Here is a 27,046-nt window from a genome sequence, read left to right on the forward strand (position 1 = left end):
ACCACATTGTACAACATCTGAAATGTTGTTTCAGTCATTCTGAAATGCCTTAGTCAAAGTATGTCATCTAAATTGTCCAGTATTAACATCTCCTAGAACTGTAATTAGTGTCTGTGCTCCCAAAGAGTGGTTCGCTCCTTTATTGCATTTCATTTTCATATTCTAAGGCAGGGGTGCTCAATCCTGTTCCTGGAGATCTACCTTCCTGTACAGTTTAGCTCCTACCCTGATCAAACCCACCTGAACCAATTAATTAGGACCTGAAATCCACTTGATAATTACAGACAGGTGTGTTTGATAAGGGTTGCAACTGAAATCTGCAGGAAGGTAGATCTCCAGGAACAGGATTGGCCACCTCTGTTCTAAGGCATATGTAATTTATTTTATTAAGTAAAAACTCACTTACTGCAGCATAGTCTATTTTTCTAAAATAATGACTTTTAAAAAAAAAAAACTCATTAAAAAAGAAACAGGCGACGCGGTGGCGCAGTGGGTAGCACTTTTGCCTCACAGCAAGAAGGTCGCTGGTTTGAGCCTTAGCTGGATCAGCTGGCATTTCTGTGTGGAGTTTGCACGTTCTCCCTGTGTTTGCGTTGGTTTCCTTCGGGTGCTCCGGTTTCCCCCATAAGTCCAAAGACATGTGGTACAGGTGAATTGGGTATGCCACACATTTTGATGGTTCCCGAACAGACTTTGGCCCTGTTTATAAGTTTTGCTACGGTTGCGCCATCCGTCCACACTACGCCGGAGTTTTTAAGCACCGAAAGCGGAGCATTCTGAAACTCTGCTGCTCCGTGATCACATGACTATTACACATGGCTTTAACGCTACCGGAAGACAGCAGACCAACCTTCACTGTAAACAACAACATGGACACAGAAATGGGAGCGTTGTTTGCACTATTGTCTGTTTTAGGCGCCATTGTGCAGTTATTCATTTGTAAATTCGTTTAGTAACAACTCAACCTCGTCATCTGTCCACAAAAATACCTCTCTTGCTTTCTTTGCCATTGCGTTCATTGTTCAACCAACGTTTGTTGACTAATAATAACCAAATGCTGAGCGAGACGCATGCTTCCTATTTATACTAGAACGCGCATGCCCAGAGTGCACGAATGGTCACGTGATATACATTTTTGGTGGCGTAGTGTGGACGGAGATATGTTCAGAAACACTAGTTGAAACGATAGTGTGGACGTAAATCATTTTTGATCTAAAATGGTGTTTTAAAACTAAAACGCACTAGTGTAAGCATGGGCCTTAATTAGCAAATGCATGTCAACCTATTCTGCTTAACTCACAGTGAAAAAAAAGTCTACTATAATCTAATGAGGTCTGACATGTTCTTATAGTTGCCAGAATGTCTAAAAGAGCCATAATATCTGTGTTTTAGCAGTGCTGCAGTTCTCATTGTAGTTTTAGGAAATACTGCAAAATTTGGAGTGGAGGAGGACAGGAGAAACTGTCAATGCAACAGCGATTTCAGTTTCAGACCATAAAAGCTGTATAGAAACATGCCACACAATAAACATGCTCAGTATATGCTCTGTGACCCCTATATGCATTTTCCAATGCATTTTTCCCAATTTTAAATGTAAAGTTAACCCTAAACTGACAATTATTTCATTATTTGCTCTAACTTCACTTGTCCCAAACCTGTTTGAGCTTCTTCTGTTAAACACAATTGATGATATTTACAAAAATATTGGAAGCTGTAACCAATAACATCCAGTATTTGTTTCTCCTTCTATGGAAGTCAATGATTTCCTGTTTTTCACAATTCTTTAAATTTTTATTTTATGAAAAACAGAAAAAACAAAACATGTATTGATTTGGAAACACTTAAGAGTAAGCACATTTTAAATAAATGGCAATTTAATTAAAAAATAAGTGTGTTTTAAAGCTTATTTTACAGCATATCCATAAGCCATTTCATTAGTACAGACCAATTACAATCACAAAGAGAATAAATTGTGTTTGTCAATTATTTATGGTATGTGGAAGGGGTTTCACTTATCACTTACAAAGCCAAAAGCTCAATTACTCCATCAGCACACCTCTCACTTAGTTTGAAGGCTGTCATAAAAAAACAATGCATGTTTTCATAAATAATTCAGCAAAGCGTCTTCTCATAGGATAAGGACATGCAGTCTCATTCATAATAATAAGACAAGATGCTTCCAATGTCTTCTATGATGTGCAACACAAACATCTCTGTTAATCTTTAATGTTTTATGACTTCTAAGTTAAAATAAAAAAGGGTTGAGTACTAATAAATATTATTAGGTTCACAAACGTAAAAAAATCTAGAAAATTAGTGTAAAAATCTTATCATTCCTGTATGACTTTTTTACAGAACTTGTTTTTAAGATTGTATTTAATTAGGTCACACCTTATTTTAAGGTGTCCTTACATGTACTACAGGACAGCTGTTTATTCATCTACAGAGCATTAATGCACTTTCTAGAGTAGTCAACATTTCACATTCGACATCAAAAACCTTTGGTCAAAGTTGTCCTAAAAGTATAAAACAACACCAATTCTTGTCTTAGGACAGTTGTGAAAAATGTTTATGATTCACTTCAAATGTAAATACTACTGTACACTACTTGACAAACGTCATCGATCCCAGTTGTAAGAGCAAAAAAGACTTCTAGTCGATCATTTGGAAAAGTGGCAGACTGTAGATTTTTCCAGATTCTAGTTGATAATTTGGAAAAGTCAAGAAATGAGTCAAGATCGGTGAAGGAAAATCTTGGTTTGGGATTACATTCAGTTTGGGGGTGTGCAAGAGATCTGCACATTGGATGGCAACATCAACAGCCTGAGGACTTAAAACATTTGTGCTGCCCGTTATTTAACAAACCAAAGGAGAGGGAAAATTCTTTAGCCGGATAGCGCTCCTTTTCATACTTCAGCCTCCACATCAAAGTTCCTTAAAGCAAAGAAAGTCAAGGTGCTCCAGGACTGACTAGCCCAGTCACCAGACATGAACATTATTGAGCAGTCTGGGGTAAGTGGAAGGAGGAGGTATTGAGGAATCCAAAGAATCTTGATGAACTCTAGGAGTTCTGCAAGATCGCTTCTTTTGCCATTTTAGATGACTTTATTAATAAGTTATTTGAGTCATTGCAGAGATGTATCAAAGCTGTCGTCCAAGTGCATGGGATACAAAATATTAATTATTTTTCCACTGCACCATGACTTTATATTCTGTACTGTACATTATTTCTGTTAAGTGACAAGACTTTTGTCTAAGCAAAATCCAGAGGCCCTTGCCTTTCATTTAAGGCACTTCTGATAACAAATGATCAACTCGAAGTCAAATTATTATGTGTTGTTCCTAAAACTTAGGCGACAAAACTTTTGTCAGGTATGTATATATACAGCTATGGTTTATTATGGTACCCTAGGTTTAGGGTTGGTTGCATGCAAGTGTGCACAAGGACAAGCAACATGTCTATCAAGGAGTCGTTTAAGTGAATAAAGTTTAGTTTTATTGTTCAGCAAGTTTTTGTAAATACAGGATAAGTCAGAGGTGTATTGAGGGCATTGTTTAGGGAAAGGTTGTATTTTAATAAAAATATTATTTTTTGAGTGTTAGAAAGTTATATTATTGATGCCCACATAGCAAAATTTCTTTTTGCTTTTCCACACAATCAGCTTTTGCTTGGCCCACATGCCTCAGTGAATTACGGTAAATGACTGGACGAAGTCTGCCTTCCATATAAGGGCCAAACTTATCAACATATCTGGCTCCAGTCTCAGCCAAGTTAATAACCCATAACTTGGTCTAAACTGTGTGTATAATTCATAACATAATAATTTGGTTAATAAAATATATGTAATGTATATTAAATTAACTTATCTTGCAATACACAGGAAACAATAGATTAATACGTCTTGATTGTTTCCTGGATTAAAATAAAGGCATTTGAAAATACAAAGAGGAAAATGAAAATGGCGTCAAGCATCAAAAAATATCTTTACTCAAATAATAATTTAGGCGACGCAGTGGAGCAGTAGGTAGTGCTGCTGCCTCACAACAAGAAGGTCGCTGGTTTGAGCCTCGACTGGGTCAGTTGGCATTTCTGTGTAGAGTTTGCATGTTCTTCCGGCGTTCGCGTGGGTTTCCTCCGGGTGCTCCGGTTTCCCCCACAGTCCAAAGACATGTGGTACAGGTGAATTGGGTAGGCTAAATTGTCTGTAGTGAATGAGTGTGTATGGTTGTTTCCCAGAGATGGGTTGCATCTGGAAGGGCATCCGCTGCTTAAAAACGTGCTGGATAAGTTGGTGGTTCATTCCACTGTGGCGACCCCGGATTAATAAAGGGACTAATCCAAAAAGAATATGAATGAATGAATGAATAATAATTTAAATGTATTTTAAATGTGGGTCAAGATAGACCAGACTTATGGAGCCCACATATCAATCTTTAACGTCTTGACTAAATATTACATTTGACATCTGGCCCATGTATTGCATGCCGCCCTAAAGATGGTGCCATGTCTCAAACCTGGGCCATGCTTGGCCCATGCTGTATGCCTGAGCCGGATGAATGCCTGCTGTGCCAGCTTTATGCCAAATCTGGGCCAGACTTCTTTGCTCCCTGGGATTTTCACATGTTAACTATTGGTTAAACTGTTGCTTTAACTTATTCTAATAAGTTAATCAGATGTAAACAAAATTTTAACTTATACAAAGTTGAACCTAATATTATTTGTCAATTTGATTGGTGTTAGTTGACTAGAAAAGTTTTTGATTCAACAACAGATATTTAGGCAGCAAGATTTTTGTGTTCCTTTTGTGACAGTGTGTTCTTTTAAGATAACCCCATTTCTGCAAGTGTCTACAGAATGTTACAACTTATAATAATACACAAGTAACATTCAGAATTAAACTTTAAGTGCTAAAATTATCTCTGTACTTGCAAACCTTTTTTCAGCTGCATGTTTTGATCATTTTAACCCCAAGTCAAATGGGCTCTGTTTATTCCATCATTTGTTATGAAAATAAAGCGTCAGAATAATCATGTGCGGTTGTCAGAGTCTCTCTACAGATGGCCATTAGCCTCTTGAGCAGCTGCTCTGTCTGCTTCTCACATCTCCTGAACAGCTCCACACCTGAGCTCTCCTTCACACTCCTGACAGGATGACAATAGCTGCTTTATAATAAACCACTCATTCCAGCCATTCACAAGGTTCCCCGAGAGGCCTTTGCCGCACTTAAAAGTCAGATTGAGAGGAAAACACGAAGCCCCTTCATGCACCGTAATGTTTTCTTTTAGAATGCTATAAGAGTTACACAGTGGTTGATCATCCAATTTAAAGCAGGTCTTTTGAGCCATTTTTTGATGAGTTGGTGGTGATGGTGTATGAGAACTGCATGTTGATTAGCCCAGTCACAACAGTTATTTGGCCTTAGTTACCTAGAAATCTGGGCTCGATGCGAAAGTTGATGAGTACTTATATAGTATAAATATATGCAGGAGTTTACTATCTAAAACAGATTCACTGGTCATGCTTGAATAGACCTTTAAACATTAATTTTGTGCAAAATGATGGAATTTTGTGGGCTTTGAGAAATTTAGAGTAATTAAAACTTACTCTACTGTACTGTATGTGACTTTGAAATTAAATATTATAGCTTCATTTTTAACAAGTACTTCATATTGTTATACAATCACTGGCCACTTTATTAGGTACACCTGTCCAGCTGCTCGTTAACCCAAATTTCTAATTAGCCAGTCACAGGGCAGCAACTCAATGCATTTAGGCATGTAGACATGGTCAGGATGATCTGCTGCAGTTCAAAGCGAACATCAGAATGGGGAAGAAAGGGGATTTAGGTGACTTTGAATGTGGCATGGTTGTTGGTGCAGATGGGTTGGTCTGAGTATTTTAGAAACTGCTGATCTGCTAGGATTTTCTCGCACAACCATATGGGTTCACAGAGAATGGTCCGAAAAAGAGAAAATATCCAGACATTTGGATGGGAGGGTCCGAATTTAGCATCAACACCATGAAAGCATGGATCTATCTTGCCTTGTATCAACGGTTCAGGCTGGTGGAGGTGGTGTAATGGTGTGAGGGATATTTTCTTGGCACACTTTGGGCCCATTCGTACCAATTGAAGATTGTGTTAATGCCACAGCCTAGCTGAGAATTGCTGCTGACCATGTCCATCCCTTTATGACCAGTGTACCCATCTTCTGATGGTTACTTCCAGCAGGATAACACACCATGTCATAAACCACAAATTATCTCAAACTGGTTTCTTGAACATGACAATGAGTTCACTGTAATCAAGAGAAGGGAATATGTCCAGTACCTCTATTCTATTCTATTCTATTCTATTCTATTCTATTCTATTCTATTCTATTCTATTCTATTCTATTCTATTCTATTCTATTCTATTCTATTCTATTTTAATTAAAGTTTTTTTTTATCTTATAGTAATTATATCAGTTTACACTTTTTAATGTGTCCTTGTTACACTGTTAACAATTTCCTGTAGAATTTTCTGTACAGTAACTGACTGGCATCAGTTCACCAGTATTACTATAAATCAATAACAGCAAAATACTGTATTTACATTTAGAGCATTATTTATCTTGCTGTGTACGTATTTTACAGAATGTCTTTACTGTAAAATATAGTAATTTTCACAATGCAACCACAAAAATACAGTAGATACTGGATAACTGTCCTACAGTAAAATACAGTTCATATTACAGTTAAATACTGTGTAATTTGCAAAAATCGTTTACAGTGTCTATGTTTCACGTGCTTACCTTAGTAATTACAATGAGTTATAACTGCATGCAACTAACACTACAGTGTATTCTTTAGGCTACAAAAAGCTCACTTTTTCCAAAAACTTTTCGTATCACAAAGTTCCATAATTGTGTGATAAATGTAAATATTAAAACGTGGACAACTGTACACTACCTCACAAAAGACAAAAGTCTTGTCATCGATCCCAGTTGTAAGAGCAACAAATAATAACTTGACTTCTAGTTGATCATTTGGAAAAGTGGCAGACGGTAGATTTTTCCAGTGAATCATCTGTTGAACTGCATCCCAATCATCACAAATACTACAGAAGACCTATTGGAACCCGCATGGACCCAAGATTCTCATAGAAATCAGTCAAGTTTGGTGAAGGAAAAATCATGGTTTGGGTTCACAGTCAGTATGGGGGCGTGCAAGAGTGGATGGCAACATCAACAGCCCGAGGTATCAAGACATTTGTGCTGCCCGTTACATTACAAACCACAGGAGAGGGCAAATTCTTTAGCCAGATAGCGCTCCTTCTCATACTTTAGCCTCCATAACAAAGTTCCTGATAGCAAATAAGGTCAAAGTGCTCCAAAATTGGCCAGCTCAGTCACCAGACATGAACATTATTGAGTATGTCTGGGGTTAAGATGAAGGAGGAGACATTGAAAATGAATCCAAAGAATCTTGATGAATTCTGGGAGTCCTGCAAGATCGCTAATAATAAGACAATACTTAGTATTTAAATGAATAGTCACACAGTTACGTGGACACTTTAAAATAAAGTGTAAACCTATATTCAATGAGACTTTTTGCTTTTTTTTTTAAGCAAAAAGAGTCCAAATTCAGTTCTGCTCAAGCTTAAAATACAGTACATCAACAGAAAAACTGAGTTCTTTTGAAAACACTCTGCTCTGTGTGGCGTGAATGAATACATCACACCCAGAGCCTCAATTAAATTTATGCATTTTTGCACCTGTCATTTTGGAGATAAAACAATAGGAGAGACAAGCAGCTGAAACAAATGCCTTCCCCCGGCCGCTTTATATGTTCTGCCACACCACTGGCCAATGCCCGCTGTGAGGATTGTCTTCGCTTTGAGCCATCATCAGCATGATACTTGCACAATCCGGAATGTCAGTCTTCTTCTCCTTCCTCTGATTATTGGGTTATCGGGTGATGAACACAATGAATGAATGCTGCTCGGTATGGAGTTGATGCAAACTTTTCGAAGTGTGCTTTATAAAGAACAGGAACTTAAATGATCCGTTTGCCAGTACCCTAGGTGCTTGCTGCGTCTGGAACCAAAGACCTCCACTAAGTCTGATGGTGACCACGCAATGCCAGTCCAATTTCTAATTCTGTAAAGCCTCAAGTCCCCACAGAGCCTTACTTTCAAAAAATCAGGCCTGCTGTGCGGCTGATATAGTTTTCCAGGCCCTCGGCATGATGCATTACTGTGTCGATTGTGATCAGCATGTTTTTCCTGTGTCAATTAGCTTCTGGAAAGCTTTCCCTAGCAGCCCCACCAACACTGCTGAGGAGTCATGCTGAAGGACTAGTACAAATCCTTGCCCCTCCTTGTCTTTTTTTTTCTCGATTTACCTTATCTTTTCCTTCCTCACCGTCTCCATTCGATTTAAAAAAATAAATAAAATAAATGCCTTTACAGTGTTTTTTCATTACCATCGAAATTTAAGGAATTAAATTTGGTTATCATTAAGTTTCCGTCATGTCTTTTTAATTTAATTTAATTTAATTTAATTTAATTTAATTTAATTTAATTTAATTTAATTTAATTTAATTTAATTTAATTTTATTTTATTTTATTTAATTTAATTTAATAAATTTGTGTTGTTTTCATTTTATTTTAGTTTTGCTTTATTTAGATTTTTTGTGTTGCTTTATTTTATTTTATTTTTTATTTTAGTGTTGTTTTATTTTCATTCCTTCTATTTTATTTTAATTTGTAGTGCTTTGTTATATTTTATTTTTGTTTTGCTTTATTGTATTTTATTTTTGTGTTGCTTTAGTTTATTATATTTTAGTTTATTATTTTATTTTATTTTATTCTTGTGTTGCTTTATTTTATTTTATTTTGTGTTGCTGTATTTAATTTTTTTTATTTAATTTTTGTGTTACTTTATTTTTATTTTTTTTATTTTGTGTAATTTACCGCATAGTTAAAAAAAAAACATTACAAAATATGTTATAAAATTAGAAATCTTATAAAGTTACCCTAATAATTACAGTTATTATTGTAAAGTTAGCATAGTTTTACAGATTCATGCTAAACTGGCATATTAAGGCAAATTTTAGTTTGAAGTTATAAAAAAATAAGGCTTGCATTATTATAAATAACTGTTTTTTACTTGGTATTTTAAGCTAAATTTAAGTGTTTATAGTTTTTTATTCAACAAAAATGGATTCTTTATTTTGTTTGCTTTAATTTGGTCATGGTATTTTTAACAATGTGCAAGATCTGTTTGCATTTACATGTAGCTGTACAGTATCTGTAGTGAAATTGTTAGCCATAGTCACATGTCAAAGATGGTCAAATTTCAAAGCTCTGAGCTAAAAAAAATTCTGAATAAATGTGTAAACAGAAGTGTCACAATTTACCCTCCATTTTTATATATGTTCTGGATTGACTAAGATTAACTATAAATCCCTATCTTTAATATTTCTTGTTATCGGTTTCTTACCAGTTTTTTTGTAACAGATTTGAAATTCTTATCTTAATTTGTATTTGTCTGAACTCTTTATCTTGTCCCGATTTGTGTCGTCTTGCAGAGCTGAAGCATGAGATTCTGGTGTGGAGGCAGACAGCCCATCGCATTAACCCTGCCAGCCGAGAGGAGACCGCCGTCAAGTGTCTTCTCATGCAGAAGGTGCTCAATCTGGAAAGCCTCCTGCGCAAGAAGCTCAAGACCTTCCAGAGGTGCTGTTCTTTATGTTGTCTGTCTGCTTAAAATTGAGGCAGTCTGGCTCACGCTGTAAATATTTGTATGTTAAAATCAAAGATGCACAGTATGTTGGATATAAGCATATTTTTGTTGCCATTTCATTTGCTGATTTTAGTGTTCACTTATGTAATTAAATTAAATTAAATTAAATTAAATTAAATTAAATTAAATTTAATTTAATTTAATTTAATTTAATTTAATTTAATTTAATTTAATTTAATTTAATTTAATTTAATTTAATTTATCCATGCAAATCCCTGTTTTACATTCTGTAAATATTGATAGTTTGTAACACGCTGGTATAAATTCTGATTTACTGTGTAATTTAGAGGAAACTTTGAAAAATATTTCACTAAATCAGACACTTAGAACAACACCCTGGATTTCTTACCATAATAATTACAATTATTATAATAAAATTAACATGGTTTAACAGACTAAAGTGCTAAACTATCACATTAGGGCTAATTTTGGTTTCAAATAATTATTTGATAAGGTGGAAAGTAATGTAATTCAAAACTGACTTGGTGTTTTTGATGAATGTTAAAATCATGAATGTAGAGTGTTGAATATAAGCATATATTTGTGATTGATTTTAGTGTTTACTCATGAGTGCAAACAAATTAAAAAAAGTACATTTACTTTGTACATTTTTAAGCCTTATTGACTATTATAAGCCATTTTGACATCACATATATGATATTAAACTATATACATATTACTCATCTCTAGTCCATCCACCTCATAAATATGACTTTCTTTCTTGTACTAAAGAGAAATCAAAGTTTTTTACTATAACTTTGCATAAGTCATGCAAGAGATAGCAAACTGAAGCATCTCATGAATGTGCAACACAGATTTATTTTTTTCAAGAATGATTGGAGCTGATTAATTTGCTTGGGAAAAACCTGTACTTGTTGTCCCTTATTTGTTTGGGTCATGTGGATTACTAAGAAATTAGGCTGCTCAAATTAGTCCTGTCACAATATCTATTTTTTGTTGTGTGATATATTGCAACAAAATATATTGCGATAAATTATATTATTTTCATTTTAAGAGCATTTTATGCCACTCATTAATAATGCCAGAATGACAATATTATATCATCCCAATGCAAGCACACTCTTCCAAAGAACACATAATATTTTATTCTTAAGAATATTTAACTATACTATAGTTATTTTACCAATGTAATAATTAGGTTGGAATCAAAGTGTATAAAACGGATATCCTAAATAAGTCATAATAAATGTTAACACAAAAGTTAAAAAGTAACAGAGGCTGCGGTATCTGCTACCAGATCTATTTTCATTTGTCAGACACCCACATGAAAATATACTTCACTATTTTATAGTAAATACTACAGTATTTGTAACCATACTGGCACCTTTAATAGAGATAGAGATGTTGCGTGATCAGCTAAAATGTTGCTAGAATTAGTTTTTGAGTATAGGCGATATACAGTTGAAGTCAGAATTATTAGCCCCTCTTTGAGTTTTTTTTTGTTTTTTTTTTATTTCTCAAATGATGTTTAGCAGAGCAAGGAAATTTTCACAGTATGCCTGGTAATATTTTTTTCTTCTGGAGAAAGTCTTATTTGTTTTATTTCAACTAGAATAAAAGCAGTTATAATTTTTTTAAATACCATTTTAAGGCCAATATTTTTAGCCCCTTTGAGCAAATTTTTTTTACGACTGTCTACAGAACAAACCATCGTTATACAATAACTTGCATAATTACCCTAACCTTCATATTTAACCTAATTAACCTAGTTAAACCTTTAAATGTCACTTTAAGCTAAATAGAAGTGTCTTGAAAAATATCTAGTCAAATTATAGTATGTTTAGAAATGTGTTGAAAACAATCTTCTCTCTGTTAAACAGAAATTGGGAAGAAAAAATTATTTCAGGGGGGCTGATAATTCTGCCGAATAATTCAGGGGGGCTAATAATTCTGACTTCAACTGTATATTGCATCTCCAAAAATGATTGAGGTCTTGTCCATGTGTTGTGCAATAAGTCGATATATTGATTATTGTGACAGGCCAAGCTTAAATATGTATTTTGGATCATCACAAATGTTGTTCCCTATTCACATTCTTTAGATTCCTGGAGAAAAATCCTCCAAAACCTTAATTTCTCTTCAGATGAAGAAAGAAAACTCTCGCCAACAACATTAGCCAATCATATGATAGCAACTCAGTGAAATGAAGCCTGTATAAGTTCTACATAAAGTGTGAATTATGATCAGTTACGAATGAATATAATCTTATTTCCCAGTTTACTGTTAAAATAAAATTAATGAATGAATATATCATTCAAAATGTATAAATAAATATTATTTTACATGTGGTCAAAATACATATAAAATATTAATTGATTGAATTTGCAGAAATTGTACTATATTGTGAAATATATCATAATCACAATACGAAGTGATTTGTATTGTGATAAAATTTTTTTGTCATATCTCCCAGCCCTAATTTAGTTGAGAAAGACAGAATTTGATATAGACTACATGAAAGCATGAATCCATCCTGCTAGTGCTGAAATGGTGTGGGAGACATTTTCTTAGCACACTTTGTACCTCTTAGTGCATCATTTAAACACCACAGCCTACCACCTGAGCATTGTTGCAGGATATGTCCATGCCTTTATGACCACAGTGTACCCATCTTGTGATATTTGCTTCTCTGAGGATAATGCTCCATTTGTGACAAAGCTCAAATGACCTCATTGAGTTCGCAATGCAAAAATGACTCCACAGACACCAGATCTTAATCCCCCAATAACACCTTTGGGATGTGATGGAATGGAATATTAATGTTATGTATTTGCAGCCAAAAAAAATCTGATCTAACTGCGAGATTCTATTATCTTAGTATGGGCCAAAATCTCTAAGAAATGTTCCTAAGCATCTCTTTGAATCTATGCCATGAAGAGTTAAGGCTGTTATGGAAGCAAAAGTGGTTCCAACCAGAAAATAGTAAGATGTACCTAATAAAGTGGCCGATGAGTGCATATATCGGATGGGCTTGGGGTGAGTAAATGAGGATATTTTCAGAAAAGTGTCTAGATATCAGATCACTCGAAAACACCCTATTAGGTCCAAAATATATTCATTCCAACTGCATGACACCTGTTGTGTCTGTCAGCAGTACATGCCCAGAAGCCCAGGATGATAAATGAGAAATAATTAACCTGTAGAAAAGTAGGTAATTGTTCTCAATTGTGTCTGCCCTCGGAAGTTCTTGTAGAGAACTGAAATTTTAATCACACAGACTAATTTTGTTCTCAACAGTAGCCTGTTTATATATATATATATATATATATATATATATATATATATATATATATATATATATATATATATATATATATATATATATATATATATATATATATATATATAAATAAAACAAACAGGGAATATATAACAATATATATAACAAACAGGCTATCTCTCGTTCTGGAAAGAAAATGTTCGGGGTGACCACATGAAATCGCCACGCCTACTCATTTGCATGTGTACATGCTGGCTGAAAGGATATATTAACACACTCTTATTCTGCGTCGTTCCCTTATTTTTTTACAGGCAGATTTCGCAGGAAGACAAAAACTGGGAGCACAATATTCAAGAGCTGCAGAAAAAGGTAAAAACAAAGCTGCATTAAGATGGCTCTGGTTGATTGAGTGTTGGACCTCTTTGCTAACCCTAATTTCTAATGGTGCTGTTGACTTGACTGTATGTTGATAACAACCAACGCAATCCACACACATATATATATATATATATATATATATATATATATATATATATATATATATATATATATATATATATATATATATTAAACTATTTTAATTAGTTAACAAATGAAGTCGTGTGGAATAAAATTAAATGACACAGGAAAAAAGTATTGAACACATGTATACATATGTGTATAAATATATAGATATTTATATGTGTATAAAATATAAATATATTATATTTTAATTAAAATAGAAGGAAATAAAATAAAAACAAATGGTACCCTTTGTTATAGCCCCAGGGCCCAGTGTGTTTATTCTGGGCCTAATAATAATAATAATAATAATAATAATAATAATAATAATAATAATAATAATAATAATAATAATAATTATTATTATTATTATTATTATTATTATTATTATTATTATTATTATTATTATCGTTAATTCATTAATTTTCTTTTCGGCTTGTTCCCTTTATTAATTTGGGGTCGCCACAGCGGAATGAACTGCCAACTTATCCAGCACGTTATTACACAGAAGATGCCCCTCCAGCCGCATCACTGGGAAAATTATTATTATTATTTTTAAGGCCTACAGTGGCTCTGAAACAATCATTTCTCAGCATCAGTTGCACAGCAGCAAGAAGTTTGGCGGCGATTATTCATTTATTTATTTTCTTTTCGTTTTAGTCCCTTTATTATTATTATTATTATTACTGTTGTTTTGTTGTTGTTGTTGTTGTTATTATTATTATTATTTATTTATTTTTTTATTATTATTAAGGCCTTGCTCGGAAGCAGTCATGCAAACCAGGTTTTGCTTGGAAATGACTAACTTTGATCGGCTTCAGTTGCACAGCAGCAAGACTTAAGCAGCAAGCTATGACCTTATTTTAATGACAAATGTGTAACAATACCTCTAATTTACATATAATTGTAAAATATAATTAAATAATAATAATTAAAAGCCTGGGTGCTGATCCGCAGAGGACTACTCTGCAAAGGATCCGGTTTTGTTTGAAAACGGATATGGAATGGACGAAGAATGGACGAAGATTCTTCAGCAACCCTCTGCCCTTCATTATTGTAAATTAATATTAGCTGCTTCAGTTGAACATCTATATCCGGATGATGAAGATGAAACCAGAGTGGATATTTCAGCAAGACAATGATCCTTTTTCCTCACAGCTGTAAACAAATAGGACATACTGTATCTTCAGTTAGCAACCTATCAGAAACACTGGTAGCATATTAAGAGGGCATTTTATTCGGTTTTATTTTAAATTATGAATATGTTGTTCATGTTTCTTTCTTTTTTTACAGCACAGAATAACAGACAAAGTCCTCTTGGTGAAGTGCTTGACTGTCCTCGGTGTGGTCATTTTCATGTTCTTCCTGAACTCCTTTGTTCCTGCCATACATCTGGATTTGGGTAAGTGAGATACAATCAAGGACACAAATAATTAGGATTCATCCGTTTCTATTGCTGAACTGACCCCGCTGTTTACATGCCTCGCTGTATAATTACAAGGGCTTGTTTCCTCTCTGTTTGAGCCGAGGAAATGGATTCACAAGAATACTTAGCTATTTTGGAAATGATCAGAAATGTGCCAGCTTTCTGCCACAGAGGAACCATTTTATTTTATGTGCATTATGTTTCACAGATTAGAAATGGAGAAACAAATGCTATTCTAATAAAGCTGGCCACATCTTCCCATGATCTAATTGGTGTGTGCATGAATCCGTCAATGGGTTGATCTCGTAATTGTTTGCAGCTGGGCTTTAAATGCAGAAAGAGACACAAATGCAAAGCCATAACAATGGAGTAGCGTGAGATTGAATAAGACAGTCAGTACTGCTCGCCCCAAAATTAGTCTTGTTTTATGTTTTGTTTTCTTTATGCCTCACAGCCTTGCTTATTGTTCTAGCTGTTTTTTGGAAGTATTTATTATGCTGTAAATGAGATTCTAGTTGACTCTTTATGGCAATTTAATTGACAGTTGATCTGGCCAATCATAAAGCTGATATTCTGTGCCCTTGTCACTATTTCTCAGATGTATGAAAGGGAAATGTGTGTGGATAGCCTCAATCAATGGATGGTAACTACTGCTTAACATATGACTTGAGAGCGAGGACTTGGGACTAATGAACTAATCTTTCCTGTGATTGGACTGGCAATGTTTAATGAATGTTTGTGACTTTTAGTGTGACTCTATTGTAAATGTAATAAACCTAATGAAACAACATAGTCTAGAGCAGTGTTTCTCAACCAGGAAGACCACCAGATCTGCACGTTTTCCATGTCTCCTTAACCAAACACACTTAATTCAGATCATCAACTCGTTAGCAGAGATTGAAAGACCAGTAATGGTTGTGACAGACAAAGAAGACATCCAAAACATGCAGTGCTGTGGTCTTCCAGCAACGTGGTTGAGATCCGTCTAGAGATCCTCCCTATTGACATGACTTCTCTTGTTCTGTTATATAAGGGTTATTCTGCTACTGTTTTGATGGTGTTTGACAGTTTTGTTTACAAAATATGATGATCATTGCATTTATCTTAATGAATAGGATCTCCTTGCTGCAATATACTATTTATACATTACTTGGCAAAAGTTTGGGGTCAGTTGGATTTTTAAATGTTTTCAAATAAGCTTCTCCTGCTCACCAAGGCTGCATTTAATTAATCAAAAATACAGTACAAATTGTAAAAATTGTGAAATGTTATTGCACTATAAAATAACTATGCAAAGGAAGATTATATATTAATTTAATATGTTATTCCAGTGATTGTACAGATGTATTTTCAGCTTCATTACTCCAGTCTTCAGTCACACTATCTTACAGATATCGTTGCAATTTTAAATATTATTATTGTTATTGTTATTATTATTAATAATAATAATTATATTAATTATAATATTATTAAAAGCAATAATGACTGAAGTAATATTTCATTTGAAACAACATACAATAAGAAAGCAGCAATATAAAATTGTAATAAGTATTTAACAATTTAACAAGTTGTTTTACATTCGACAAATGCCGCCTTGATGAACAAATTAATTTCCTTTAAAAAAAAAAAAACTGACCCCAAACATTTGACTGGTAGTGTATAAATAAACTATATACACACACTTTTTTTTGATTGGCACCTGTTGTTGTTGTCAATTGTGTTGCCAAATATTACTAAGAAAAGACTAAAGGTTTCCTCTGAGTTTAAATATTGCATTTTACAAATGGAAACGGATTCACTAACCCCAAACTTCACATTTCTACTTTATTAAAGTCCCCTTAATAAAAATCCTTATTGTTTCTTACATGTATGCATTTAGCAGACACTTTTATCCTGTGAACACACACCCGAAGCTGTGGGCTGGCTGGAGCAGTTGGGGGTTTGGTGGCTTGCTCAAGGCAATCACCTCTGCTGTGGTATAGAAGTGGATATTTATTCACTCTCCCCACCAACAATCCCTTCTGATGCTGTGACTCAAACCTGCAACCTTTGGAACACAGTCCAACTCTCTAAACATTTGGCCACAACCACAAATTCCAAATTACTTACTTAATGCTGTTAGTTTTGTATTAATTAAACAAGTCCAATGATGTGAAATTTATAATAATGACTATATCTGGTAACATGAAGAAGTGGATGATGCGGCTGCATGATATTTTCAGACACATTTTATAGACAAGATTCATTTTCGTATGGGTAATTTTATGTCCTTACAATGGTGTAGCCCTGAACCACTGGTTTAGAGATCCTTCCAATTTATATGACTTCTCTTATTCTGTTACTGTATATAAGAGTAATTCTGCCACTTTGTTGATGGTGTTTGACAGTTTTGTATACAAAATATAAGGATCATTGTGTTTATCCTAATGAAAATGATCTCCTTGCTGCAATATACTGACTATATATACACTATTGGTCAAAAGTTTGGGGTCAGTAGGATTTTCAAATGTTTTAAAATAAGCTTCTCCTGCTCACCAAGGCTGCATTTATTTAATCAAAAATACAGCATAATAGTGAAATGTTATTGCACTATAAAAAAAACTGTTCAAAAGTAGTTTATCATTTAATTTAATAAATTATTCCAGTGATTATAAAGATGAATTTTCAGCTTCATTACTCCAGTCTTCAGAGTCAGGATCCTTCAGTAATCACACTTATTATTTTGATTTTGACATGATCCTTTTCGCAGCTCTGTATGACAGAATTTTGCTAGCACAAGTCTAGTGTGACTGTGGCATTATTGTGTTACCAATGGTGGGTGGCAGATTGGGTGGCAATTGTTTTTCACAGGGTGGTAACACCTGCCACCCCAGTAGATCCACCCCTACACTCACATCCTGAATGTATACCTTGTATGCATATTGCAGAGCTTTATGTCTGATTCTGTCGGAAATCAGTATGTTATTTTTCCAGAAATTATTCACTACAGTATTTCTCAGGAGGAGTGCACAAATTGATAAAGCATCACTATGGCCTTCAAGCTTGTCGGATAGAGAAGTGGGGCGGGGCTTTGCGAAGGGTTAATTAGGGATTGAGAACTTCACCAAATGCTATTTGTGAGTATGAGTTGGTCAATCAGAAAAGATAGTTCACTTAAATTATTGTATTGTTTGGATCTGATTGTTTATTAATAAACAATTCTCATTTGTGGACATTTTAATCTTATGAAGGGTTGACACAATTCTTTGGCACAAAATTATTTTAATTTTCAGTCTCATCTCTTCATACAAACCCCCTCCCCTCCCTTTCCCGCAGCTGTGTACATAATTAATTGGCCCTGATCGAAAAAAATAATCACTGTACATTACCATTTTAGAAAAACAGCATTGTTCTACTTTCAAATTCTCCTCAGTTCCTCGTTCTGATCAAAACCAGGGTCGACCAGCATGGGCTGCAAATGACTGTCATTAGACTTTCATTAGGTTGACACATCACCACTCTGTTTGACCTTTGATATTGATTATTTAATCATGGGCGAGGATACAGTGTGCCTGCTGGAGGGCAGTGAAGCACACAGGATGCGCTGCGCTCAAAAAGCCCTACACGACTTTCCAGCGAAAAGCACATTCATGACAATTAAGTGATACTTAAACCCCAAGGCCATCCATTTCTCTGAAAAAATTATGCAATTACAGTTTGATTCTTCCATGATTGGCTACTGAACATCATGGAGGACAATTCTATGTGCAGCATTAGCAATGATTGACTTTTTTGATTTTTAGGTTGTTTTGAAGCTGTTTAGAGGGGGAAAGGGCTCTGAAATGACATTTTTGTATGCCAGGCATTTTCAAGGAAATATCAATAATGCTCTCAATGTGAGACAATAAGATATTTACATGCTCAAGATATCGAACGTTTCATAAATAAACATTATTAAAGATTTGTTGCTTATTAATGTGAGTTTTGAGTAGCCTGCTTGAAGTCTCAGCAGCAACTTTGCTGGCTGAATGTACATCATAAAACTCAATTAAGCACAACAGTTTAATAATCAACAACAAAATATAGAGCTTTGAACTGAATATTTTATAACAAAACACATTTCTATCTAGATTGCAGTCAAAAGTTGAAAAATTATGTAGTCACAGTGTACATTTACACACATACTAAATAGCAAGCTTAACTAAAATATGGACCAAACCAACAGCTTTGCTTGTAATGGTGCATATTTTATCCAAATTACACAAGAATGTGGCTCTGGCCTTATTTATATATGGTATTTTAATGTTTTTTTATTGATTTAATCACAATTGGTGGACAATGATAAATACAGGTGTAGTTGAAAACACATTTGAACCTATTGTATTACTACTATAGAGCTGGAGCTCTCAAAGACTCTACTCAAATGTCCAAATCTGAATTTTTATCCATGTCAAAGGTCCAGAAAATTTGGTGATAACAAAACTTGTTTTTAATAAATATGCAAATACTATTTAAAAAATGACTTTTATATTGTTTAAATAAAGTATATTAATAACAAAATGCAAAAGTGGACAAGAGACACTTAACTGAAGTATCAGCAGCTTTTATGAATGAAATACAATTGGAAAAAGTTCAATGGTATTGTCTATATTCCATCAGCTGACTAAACTTTTGTTTTATAGTGGAGTTTGAGCTTTCCACTTCACAACCATAGACTGTATAAAATTGTTCACAACACCAAATTTCTTACTATGAATGAAACTGGTGCATTTCCCAAACAACAGCATAACCCGCGGATGAACTATTATAGTACGATGCATTATTTGGGAAAAGATCGATGTAACGATGAGTGTTTTCCAAAACCCTAGTTTTTCTGTCGCATAGCTATCATTTGAACCATGTTATTTATAGCATAAAATGTCCATAATGACACTCTATACAAGGTGGAGTAACTACTTTAGAGAAAACCCTATCATTTTTGTGCAATTGCATAACAAAAATCCAATATTAGTTTTGGTAAAAACATGCACTTGTTTTCCATATTCAGACAAATTCAAATAAATAAATCAAATAAAACAGACAAATTCTGTTTTTAAATAATAGTCACCTAAATCTTTTGTCATGAGCCACGGCTGTGTTCAAAATGGCATAAATATTTTCAAAGTGCACTATAAAGGGAGCACAATTGTCAATATGAAGACTGCTAAAACTGAACTGTTATAATACTTTTGAAGCAAATTACACCTAAGAGAGATGACCTTAATTTTTTTTAACATTCCAAGTTTAAATGTTAGAATGTTCTAAATAAACAGGGATAATGGGGAATAGAACAAAACCAGGAACTTTGCTTCTAACTACAGCTCTAGAGGTGTAGAGTAAAAGGTTTGCGTACAAGTTTGCGATGCAGTTTGCAAATGTTTGTTGGAACGAAAGATATAGGAAATGCTAAATCAACAAACTATGTTAGTAACAACAAAACTTGCAACCTTTGTTGGCTAATGACCCCAGAACAGTTTAGTGCTGGATTGGAGCAAAATGAAAAATGAACCCTTACCTCTCTGTTTAATCATCTTTGAATATATATATTTCAACATTAATTGTTGCCTTCCTATTTTTTAGAAGGTGTTTTTGTGTGAATATTATTCTGACTGATTTGTTTCTGAATAGACTGGCATCTATTGACATGGACACTGTCAGTAAAATATTTATTTATTTTAGAGTAAAACTTTTTAACAAATTTTTAATTATTGCATACGAGATCTGAAGGATGTGCATATTAAATGCTTCGTCATGTATCGTCATTTATTTACAAATAAACAAGTTAAGAACCAGACATAATTTATCTCCCGGACAGCACACAAGCTGTACCAAATAATGAATGAGGAAACGGAGGAGGATTAATCAACGTAGAAAACACACAACAGCTCATTTCTTCCAGGAACATCCAGAGCGAGGCTGAGTTCTTTATAAAGAAGGTGCTTGTAGAAACACATTTGCTTTCAAATGAAGAACATGATGAGGTTGTGTTTGTGTCTCACTCAACGGGCCGGAATGCCTGTGTTGTTTCGGGTTTGATGAATGAGCCTCTCAGGCTTCTCTGCAAACTTCTTTTAATTGCAGAGCTTTCTTTCTCTCTTATTTTTTTCCCGGCTCTGTTTGTGCTGTGCACTGCTGAGGGCTCCCAATTCCTCCTCCTTCTTTAGTTGAATGCTGTATGGGGAAACATTGAAGCAGAAAGCAAATCAAAAGTTACTTTTCTGGAATTTTGTTGTGACAAAACTGTCCTGTTGCTTATGTGAAGAAAATCTGGGGTTCATTTTACAACACACATGAACTAGTGCTGGAATTTGTTATGTATGTGTTGATGAAAATCTGTAAATTCTGACTAGGGATGTCCCAACCAGGTTTTTTTGCCCTTGAGTCCGAGTCATTTGATTTTGAGTATCTACCGATACCAAAACCCGATCCGAAACTACTATAATACATAAAAAAAAAAGAATAAAGATCAAAGAAACAGATCCAGGATGATCCTTATTTTTTATCGAATTCACCTTATTTTGAAATTCATTAACTCTGTTAACAAACAGAGCACTTTTGTGAGATAGTTAATAAATAACAGATAAATTCTTCACTTTTGGACTAATGCAACAATAAATATAAATATATATAAAAATCTACTATAAAAACAAACAGCATCTAAACTTAAAATACCCGCAGGCAATCTTAAGTTTACATATCTCACAGTTTGCTATAGCAATGTTAACTTTATAATATCTCTAAACTGCAGGCATACTTGTGCTTTCTGCTTCAAGCTGCTTCTGTTCTACTTTGCCAGCATTTAACCAATAGCGTCTCTGCAACAAAGTAAATTCATGTTGCACACGTTGCTGTTTCTCTGTGGCACTACATAACTCTAAATGCGCTCATAGATAATGAAAATATACCATTAAAGTCAGATTTATTAGCCCCCGTGTTTACTTTTTACCCCATTTTCTGTTCAACGAAGAGACATTTCAGCACATTTCCAAGCATAATAGTTTTAATAACTGATTTCTAATAACTGATTTATTTTATCTTTGTCATGATGACAGTAAATAATATTTTACTAGATATTTTTCAAGACACTTCTATACAGCTTAAAGTGACATTTAAATGCTTAACTAGGTTAATTAGGTTAGGCAGATTAGGGTATTTAGGCAAGATATTTTATAACGATGGTTTGTTCTGTAGACTATAGAATAAAGTTACTTAAATTGGATAATAATTTTGACCGTAAAATGTTTTTTAAAAGAATTAAAAACTGCTTTTATTCTAGTCAAAATAAAAGTAAGACTTTCTCCAGAAGAAAAAATATTATCAGACATACTGTGAAAATCTCCTTGCTCTGTTAAACATCATTTAGAATAAAAGAAAAAAAGGGGGCTAATAATTCAGACTTAATCCATAATTTACTCTATATGTTCTGATCGGAAGGTAACATCTGATTCTGAGTTTAAAACCACATGATCAGGCCTGATTTCTAATCATGTGATTGGATCTGGATATCCCTAATTCTGACCCTACCATCTGAATGTTACAGCAGAAATCAGACTCATTAAAAGAGGCAATTTTGCTAGCGACTGGGCAAATTGTTGCCACGTTTTCCTGTTCTCAGCTTGCAAAAAGAAGGCAAAAGTATCTATCTGACTTAAGAGATGTGAACTTTCATGTTTTATTCGATCTCCCCAAAGACTTTATACAATTTAACTAAAAAAATACAATATAAAGTTAATGCTACTCATTTTTTTCTAATCTCATGAGAAGCAAAGCAACCTTAATAATCACAGTCTCAGAGATTAAAGCTTCATTATTTTCTTTCTCCCAGGCTTTCACTTAATCACAGGATATTGAGAGATTGTTAAAGAAAAATAAAAGCTTAATTTCGGAATAATGATTTTTTTTTTTTTGCATACACATCTTCAACCACACTTGAGCAGCATAACAAAGATTATAAATAAAAATGGCAATTATATCAGCGAGGTTCAGACTTTTATTTTAATTTTGAGTTTGAATTATTCCTCATAAAATTATTGGCTAAAGTTTCTCTTATTGCAACTTTGTTTTTATACCTCTTTTTTTTACAAGTCTCTGAGATTTTCTTCTTTCCTATTACATAACTTTGTCTTCATCATTTGGCTATTCTGAACACCACTGCCTTTTCCTTGTGAGATATTTTTTTGCATTTAAATCAAAACATCTCCACATGAATACATTCTCCTCCACAATTATGCTACATCTGTGTCCTCTGTGTGACTGCGGATGAATCCTTGCTTCTCATCTGCTGTTCTTTCTCTTCCTATGTCTGGCTCTTTCTCCCGTTCGTCCTTCTCATCCCTTATTAAATGATTTCCCATGGGCAATCTCCGGCACTCACCTGTTTAATCAAATTTTGGTCGAATTGGAAGTATACTGTCGCCCCCCCCCTCCACTATGATTTATAGCATATCAGTTTGTTGCAGCCACTTACTGACCAGAGCTGCTTGTAATCCCAGAAGTGTGTGTGTATGCGTGTGTTGTTTTGTGCTAAATGTGGGAAACCTGAATAATAACTGTCTGACTATTGTCCAGCTTTTTTTTTTTTAATTGAGGCACTTCACTAACTGGCAGTGCTTGTAAAAGCCCAAAACCTCCGGCTGGCCAGCAGGAAACAGTCTTTCCGGTGGAAGTTAGATTTTTAGATAATTGCTCTGTAATTTACTATTCTACTTTGAGTGCTGTGGGTTAGATTTTTGACATTTAAGACTATTTTGGGAGTCAGAAAAATTGTGAGAATTATGAGTGTTTTGTGAATGTCAAGCTTATGCTGGCTAATAGTGAAATTAAAACACCAGAGAAGTCTTTTCTCAAGTTTCTCAAGTTTTGGTTTTGTATATGACTGGCTGTACTGTTGATGTTTTCACAGATCCCTGCAAAACATTGAATCATTTTATGAATGCCCTCATTTTGCTGTACCAAAAATTTACATGAAAATGAAGCTGCATTTGGATGGTAGCCCTTAGCAAAGTATTTAATTTATTATTTGCTTTGATTCTTTTAATTTTGAAAGACTTTTACTTTCATTCAGCTGGAGGTGCAAATTTGTGGTGGTGAGGAGATTGTAAAATGCTCAGTTAAAACTTTACACTCTCAGAAATAGAGGATAAAAGCCAACACTGATTCTTTTTTTAACAAGTACACTTTTATACCTATCAGGTGCACATTTGTACCTTAAAGGTACACTTTTATGCCTATACAATTACAAACGTGGACCTTGTAGGACAACATTAAATAACTATTTTGCACAATATTAAATCATAAATACCTCTTTTGCACAATATTCACCTTTAATACCTCTAATGCACAATTGTTTGCACAACATTGTTTAGTCTCATGTAAAAGTAATAGTATAGCCTGTATTATGTGTTTAGTTAAGTATCTTATGTGTTTAGTTAAGTATATAGTATATGCTAGCTATGCATATATATATATTAATATATATATTAATAGGCTTATGTTCAGTGTTCAGTGTATTTATGATTAATTAGTTCCACTGCATGTCCAGACATGTATCGTAATGACAATAAGGCTTAACTTGACTTGAAAAATGTTCCTTTTAGGTACAAAAATGTTCTTTTTTTAAAAGGCACCACCCCAGTGATACTGTCGTTTTTGTGCCTTTATTTCTGAGTTTGTACACTGTAAAAGGTTATTATTTACTTTACTTAGAACAAGTAAGTAAATCCATTATACCTTAAAACTGTTATGCTGATTTTTGATTTTCATAGTTATGTACATAGTTTATTTAAAAATTTAAGGCAATGGGTTTGCATTTTTCTTTAAAGTAATGTAGACTAATCGTTTTTATAGCAACATGTTTACTCGCTTATTTTAAGTAAAGTCAACTAATCATTTTATAGTGTAACTGCATTCAGCCAGATCGCCTGATGAAACGATGTTTGGGGAAAGCATGACTGATAGAGATGTAACATATGATTGATGCATTGCATTATCCACCAGTTGGCTGTTTTTTTCCAGGATTCTATTATCCTTAAACCATTTTAAGTGCAACAACAGGATAAGATTGTGTTTGTATATAAATCAATACATAAATTACAGTTTAAAAGTGTTTTTGTGCTCAGTTTGTTTGTCTTGGTTTCCATTACAAAACTTGATCCAAGAAACATTAACCTGAGATACAACCCTGGCAGATTTGTTTTGATTGATTGATTGGTTTGCTCATTTGATTGATCAAGTAATTGGTTTGTTTATTTGACAGATTGATTGATTCATTTGATTGATTGATTGATTCGTTCATTTGATTGTTCATGTGATTGATTGATCGATTTGTTTCTTTGTTTTTTTATTAGTTTGTTCATTTGATTGATTAATTGATTGGTTAATTCATTTGATTGACTGATTGGTTGATTGATTCATTTGTTTGTTATTTTGTTTGCTCATTTGAATGAATAATTGATTGATTGATCGATTTGTCCATTTGTTTGTTCATTTGCTCGTTCATTTGATTGATGGATTGGTTCATTCATTTGATTGATTAATTGATTGATTAATTCATTTGTTTCCTCATTTGATTGATTGATAGATCTGTTCATTTGTTTTTCATTTGATGGATTGATTGATTGATTGATTCATTTGTTTGTTAATTTGTTTGCTCATTTGATTGATTGATTGAATGATTCATTCATTCATTCATTCATTCATTCATTCATTCATTCATTCATTCATTCGTTTTTTTCATTTAATGGATTGATTGATTAATTCATTCATTTGTTTGCTCATTTGTTCATTCATTTGATCGATTAATTCGTTCACTTAATTGATTTGGTTGATTAATTGGTTTGTTTGTATGTTTATTTGATTGATTAATTGACTGATTGATTAATTGGTTTGTTTGTGCGTTTATTTGATTGATTGATTGATTGATTGATTGATTGATTGATTGATTGATTGGTTTATTCATTGTATTAATTTGATTGATTTATCGACTTGTTCATTTGTTGGTTCATTTGTTTGATTTATTGATAAGTTCATTCATTTGATTAATTAATTTGCTCATTTTTTGTTAATTTGTTTGCTCATTTGATTGATTGATTGATCGTTTCGTTAATTTGTTTTTCATTTGATTGATTGATCGATTAGTTCACTCATTTGTTTGTTCATTATTCGTTCACTTAATTGATTGGTTTGTTTGTTCGTTAATTTGCTTGATTGATTGGCTTATTTGATTGACTTATTGATTGATTTGTTTGTTCGTCTGTTCATTTGAATAATTGATTTGTTCATTTGATTGATTTACTGGTTTATTCGATTGATTAATTGATATGTTCATTTTTTTGTTCATTTGTAAGTAAACAAATCATTTTTACTGTGTATATTCTGTAAATAAGTTCACTCATTCATGATTTAAGTATACCATATTCTTTTTTTTGTTTGCAATTGCTAGTGTATGTGCACAGTTGTAGATTGTGATCTTCTTTGCATTGTGAAACTTTTATTGAGCCACCTTTATGTGTTCATGACGGAACACTTCAGATACAGCCCTTTGTTATTGTCTCATAAAAAAGATATTTTGACAACAGAGCTTTGATAGGGATGTTTTTGGGTTGCATGTAACCATTGTCCAAACACCTTACTACAGTATGTGAGTCCTTACTATGTCTTTCTGGTTTCCAAACACTCATACATAAAACAAACATTAACTCTTCCTCTACCCAAATAGAAATAGAATGATAAATATAGAGCAAACAAACAAACAAACAAACAAACAAATAAAAGCAAAATAGCAAATTAAATGGACACTTTCACGTCTTTATTTTTTAATTTATTTGTTGCTATGATGACAAACAATATATTACAGGGTTTTATTTCCAGGAACTATTTTATCAGGATGAAATTGTACAATCAATGTTCCATTAACGCTTGCTGGGGTAAAATGCAACCTTCAGAAAATAATCTACTGCATTTTAATATGTTTCAAACTCTGATCTTCCTGCTTGTAAATCTTTCTCTCAGTGTGTAAGCATTCATTAACTGTGCTAATGGCTTCCGTTTGTTGTAACATTTGCGGTCAGTCATTT

The 27,046-nt window shown here is 33.6% G+C and overlaps 1 protein-coding gene across 1 annotated transcript in view; it reads left to right on the forward strand.

Annotated features, from left to right (window-relative positions):
* oca2 (oculocutaneous albinism II) overlaps positions 1 to 27,046 on the forward strand; it is a 176,523-nt gene that overhangs the window by 83,063 nt on the left and 66,414 nt on the right. The window contains exons 16-18 of the mRNA XM_021477197.3: positions 9,572 to 9,719; positions 13,339 to 13,396; positions 14,822 to 14,930. Of these exons, the coding sequence (XP_021332872.2) occupies positions 9,572 to 9,719; positions 13,339 to 13,396; positions 14,822 to 14,930 (315 nt within the window). The remainder of the gene's footprint in view (positions 1 to 9,571; positions 9,720 to 13,338; positions 13,397 to 14,821; positions 14,931 to 27,046) is intronic.

The sequence above is a fragment of the Danio rerio genome, chromosome 6 (assembly GCF_049306965.1).
Source record: "Danio rerio strain Tuebingen ecotype United States chromosome 6, GRCz12tu, whole genome shotgun sequence".
In the NCBI taxonomy this organism is placed as follows: domain Eukaryota; kingdom Metazoa; phylum Chordata; class Actinopteri; order Cypriniformes; family Danionidae; genus Danio; species Danio rerio.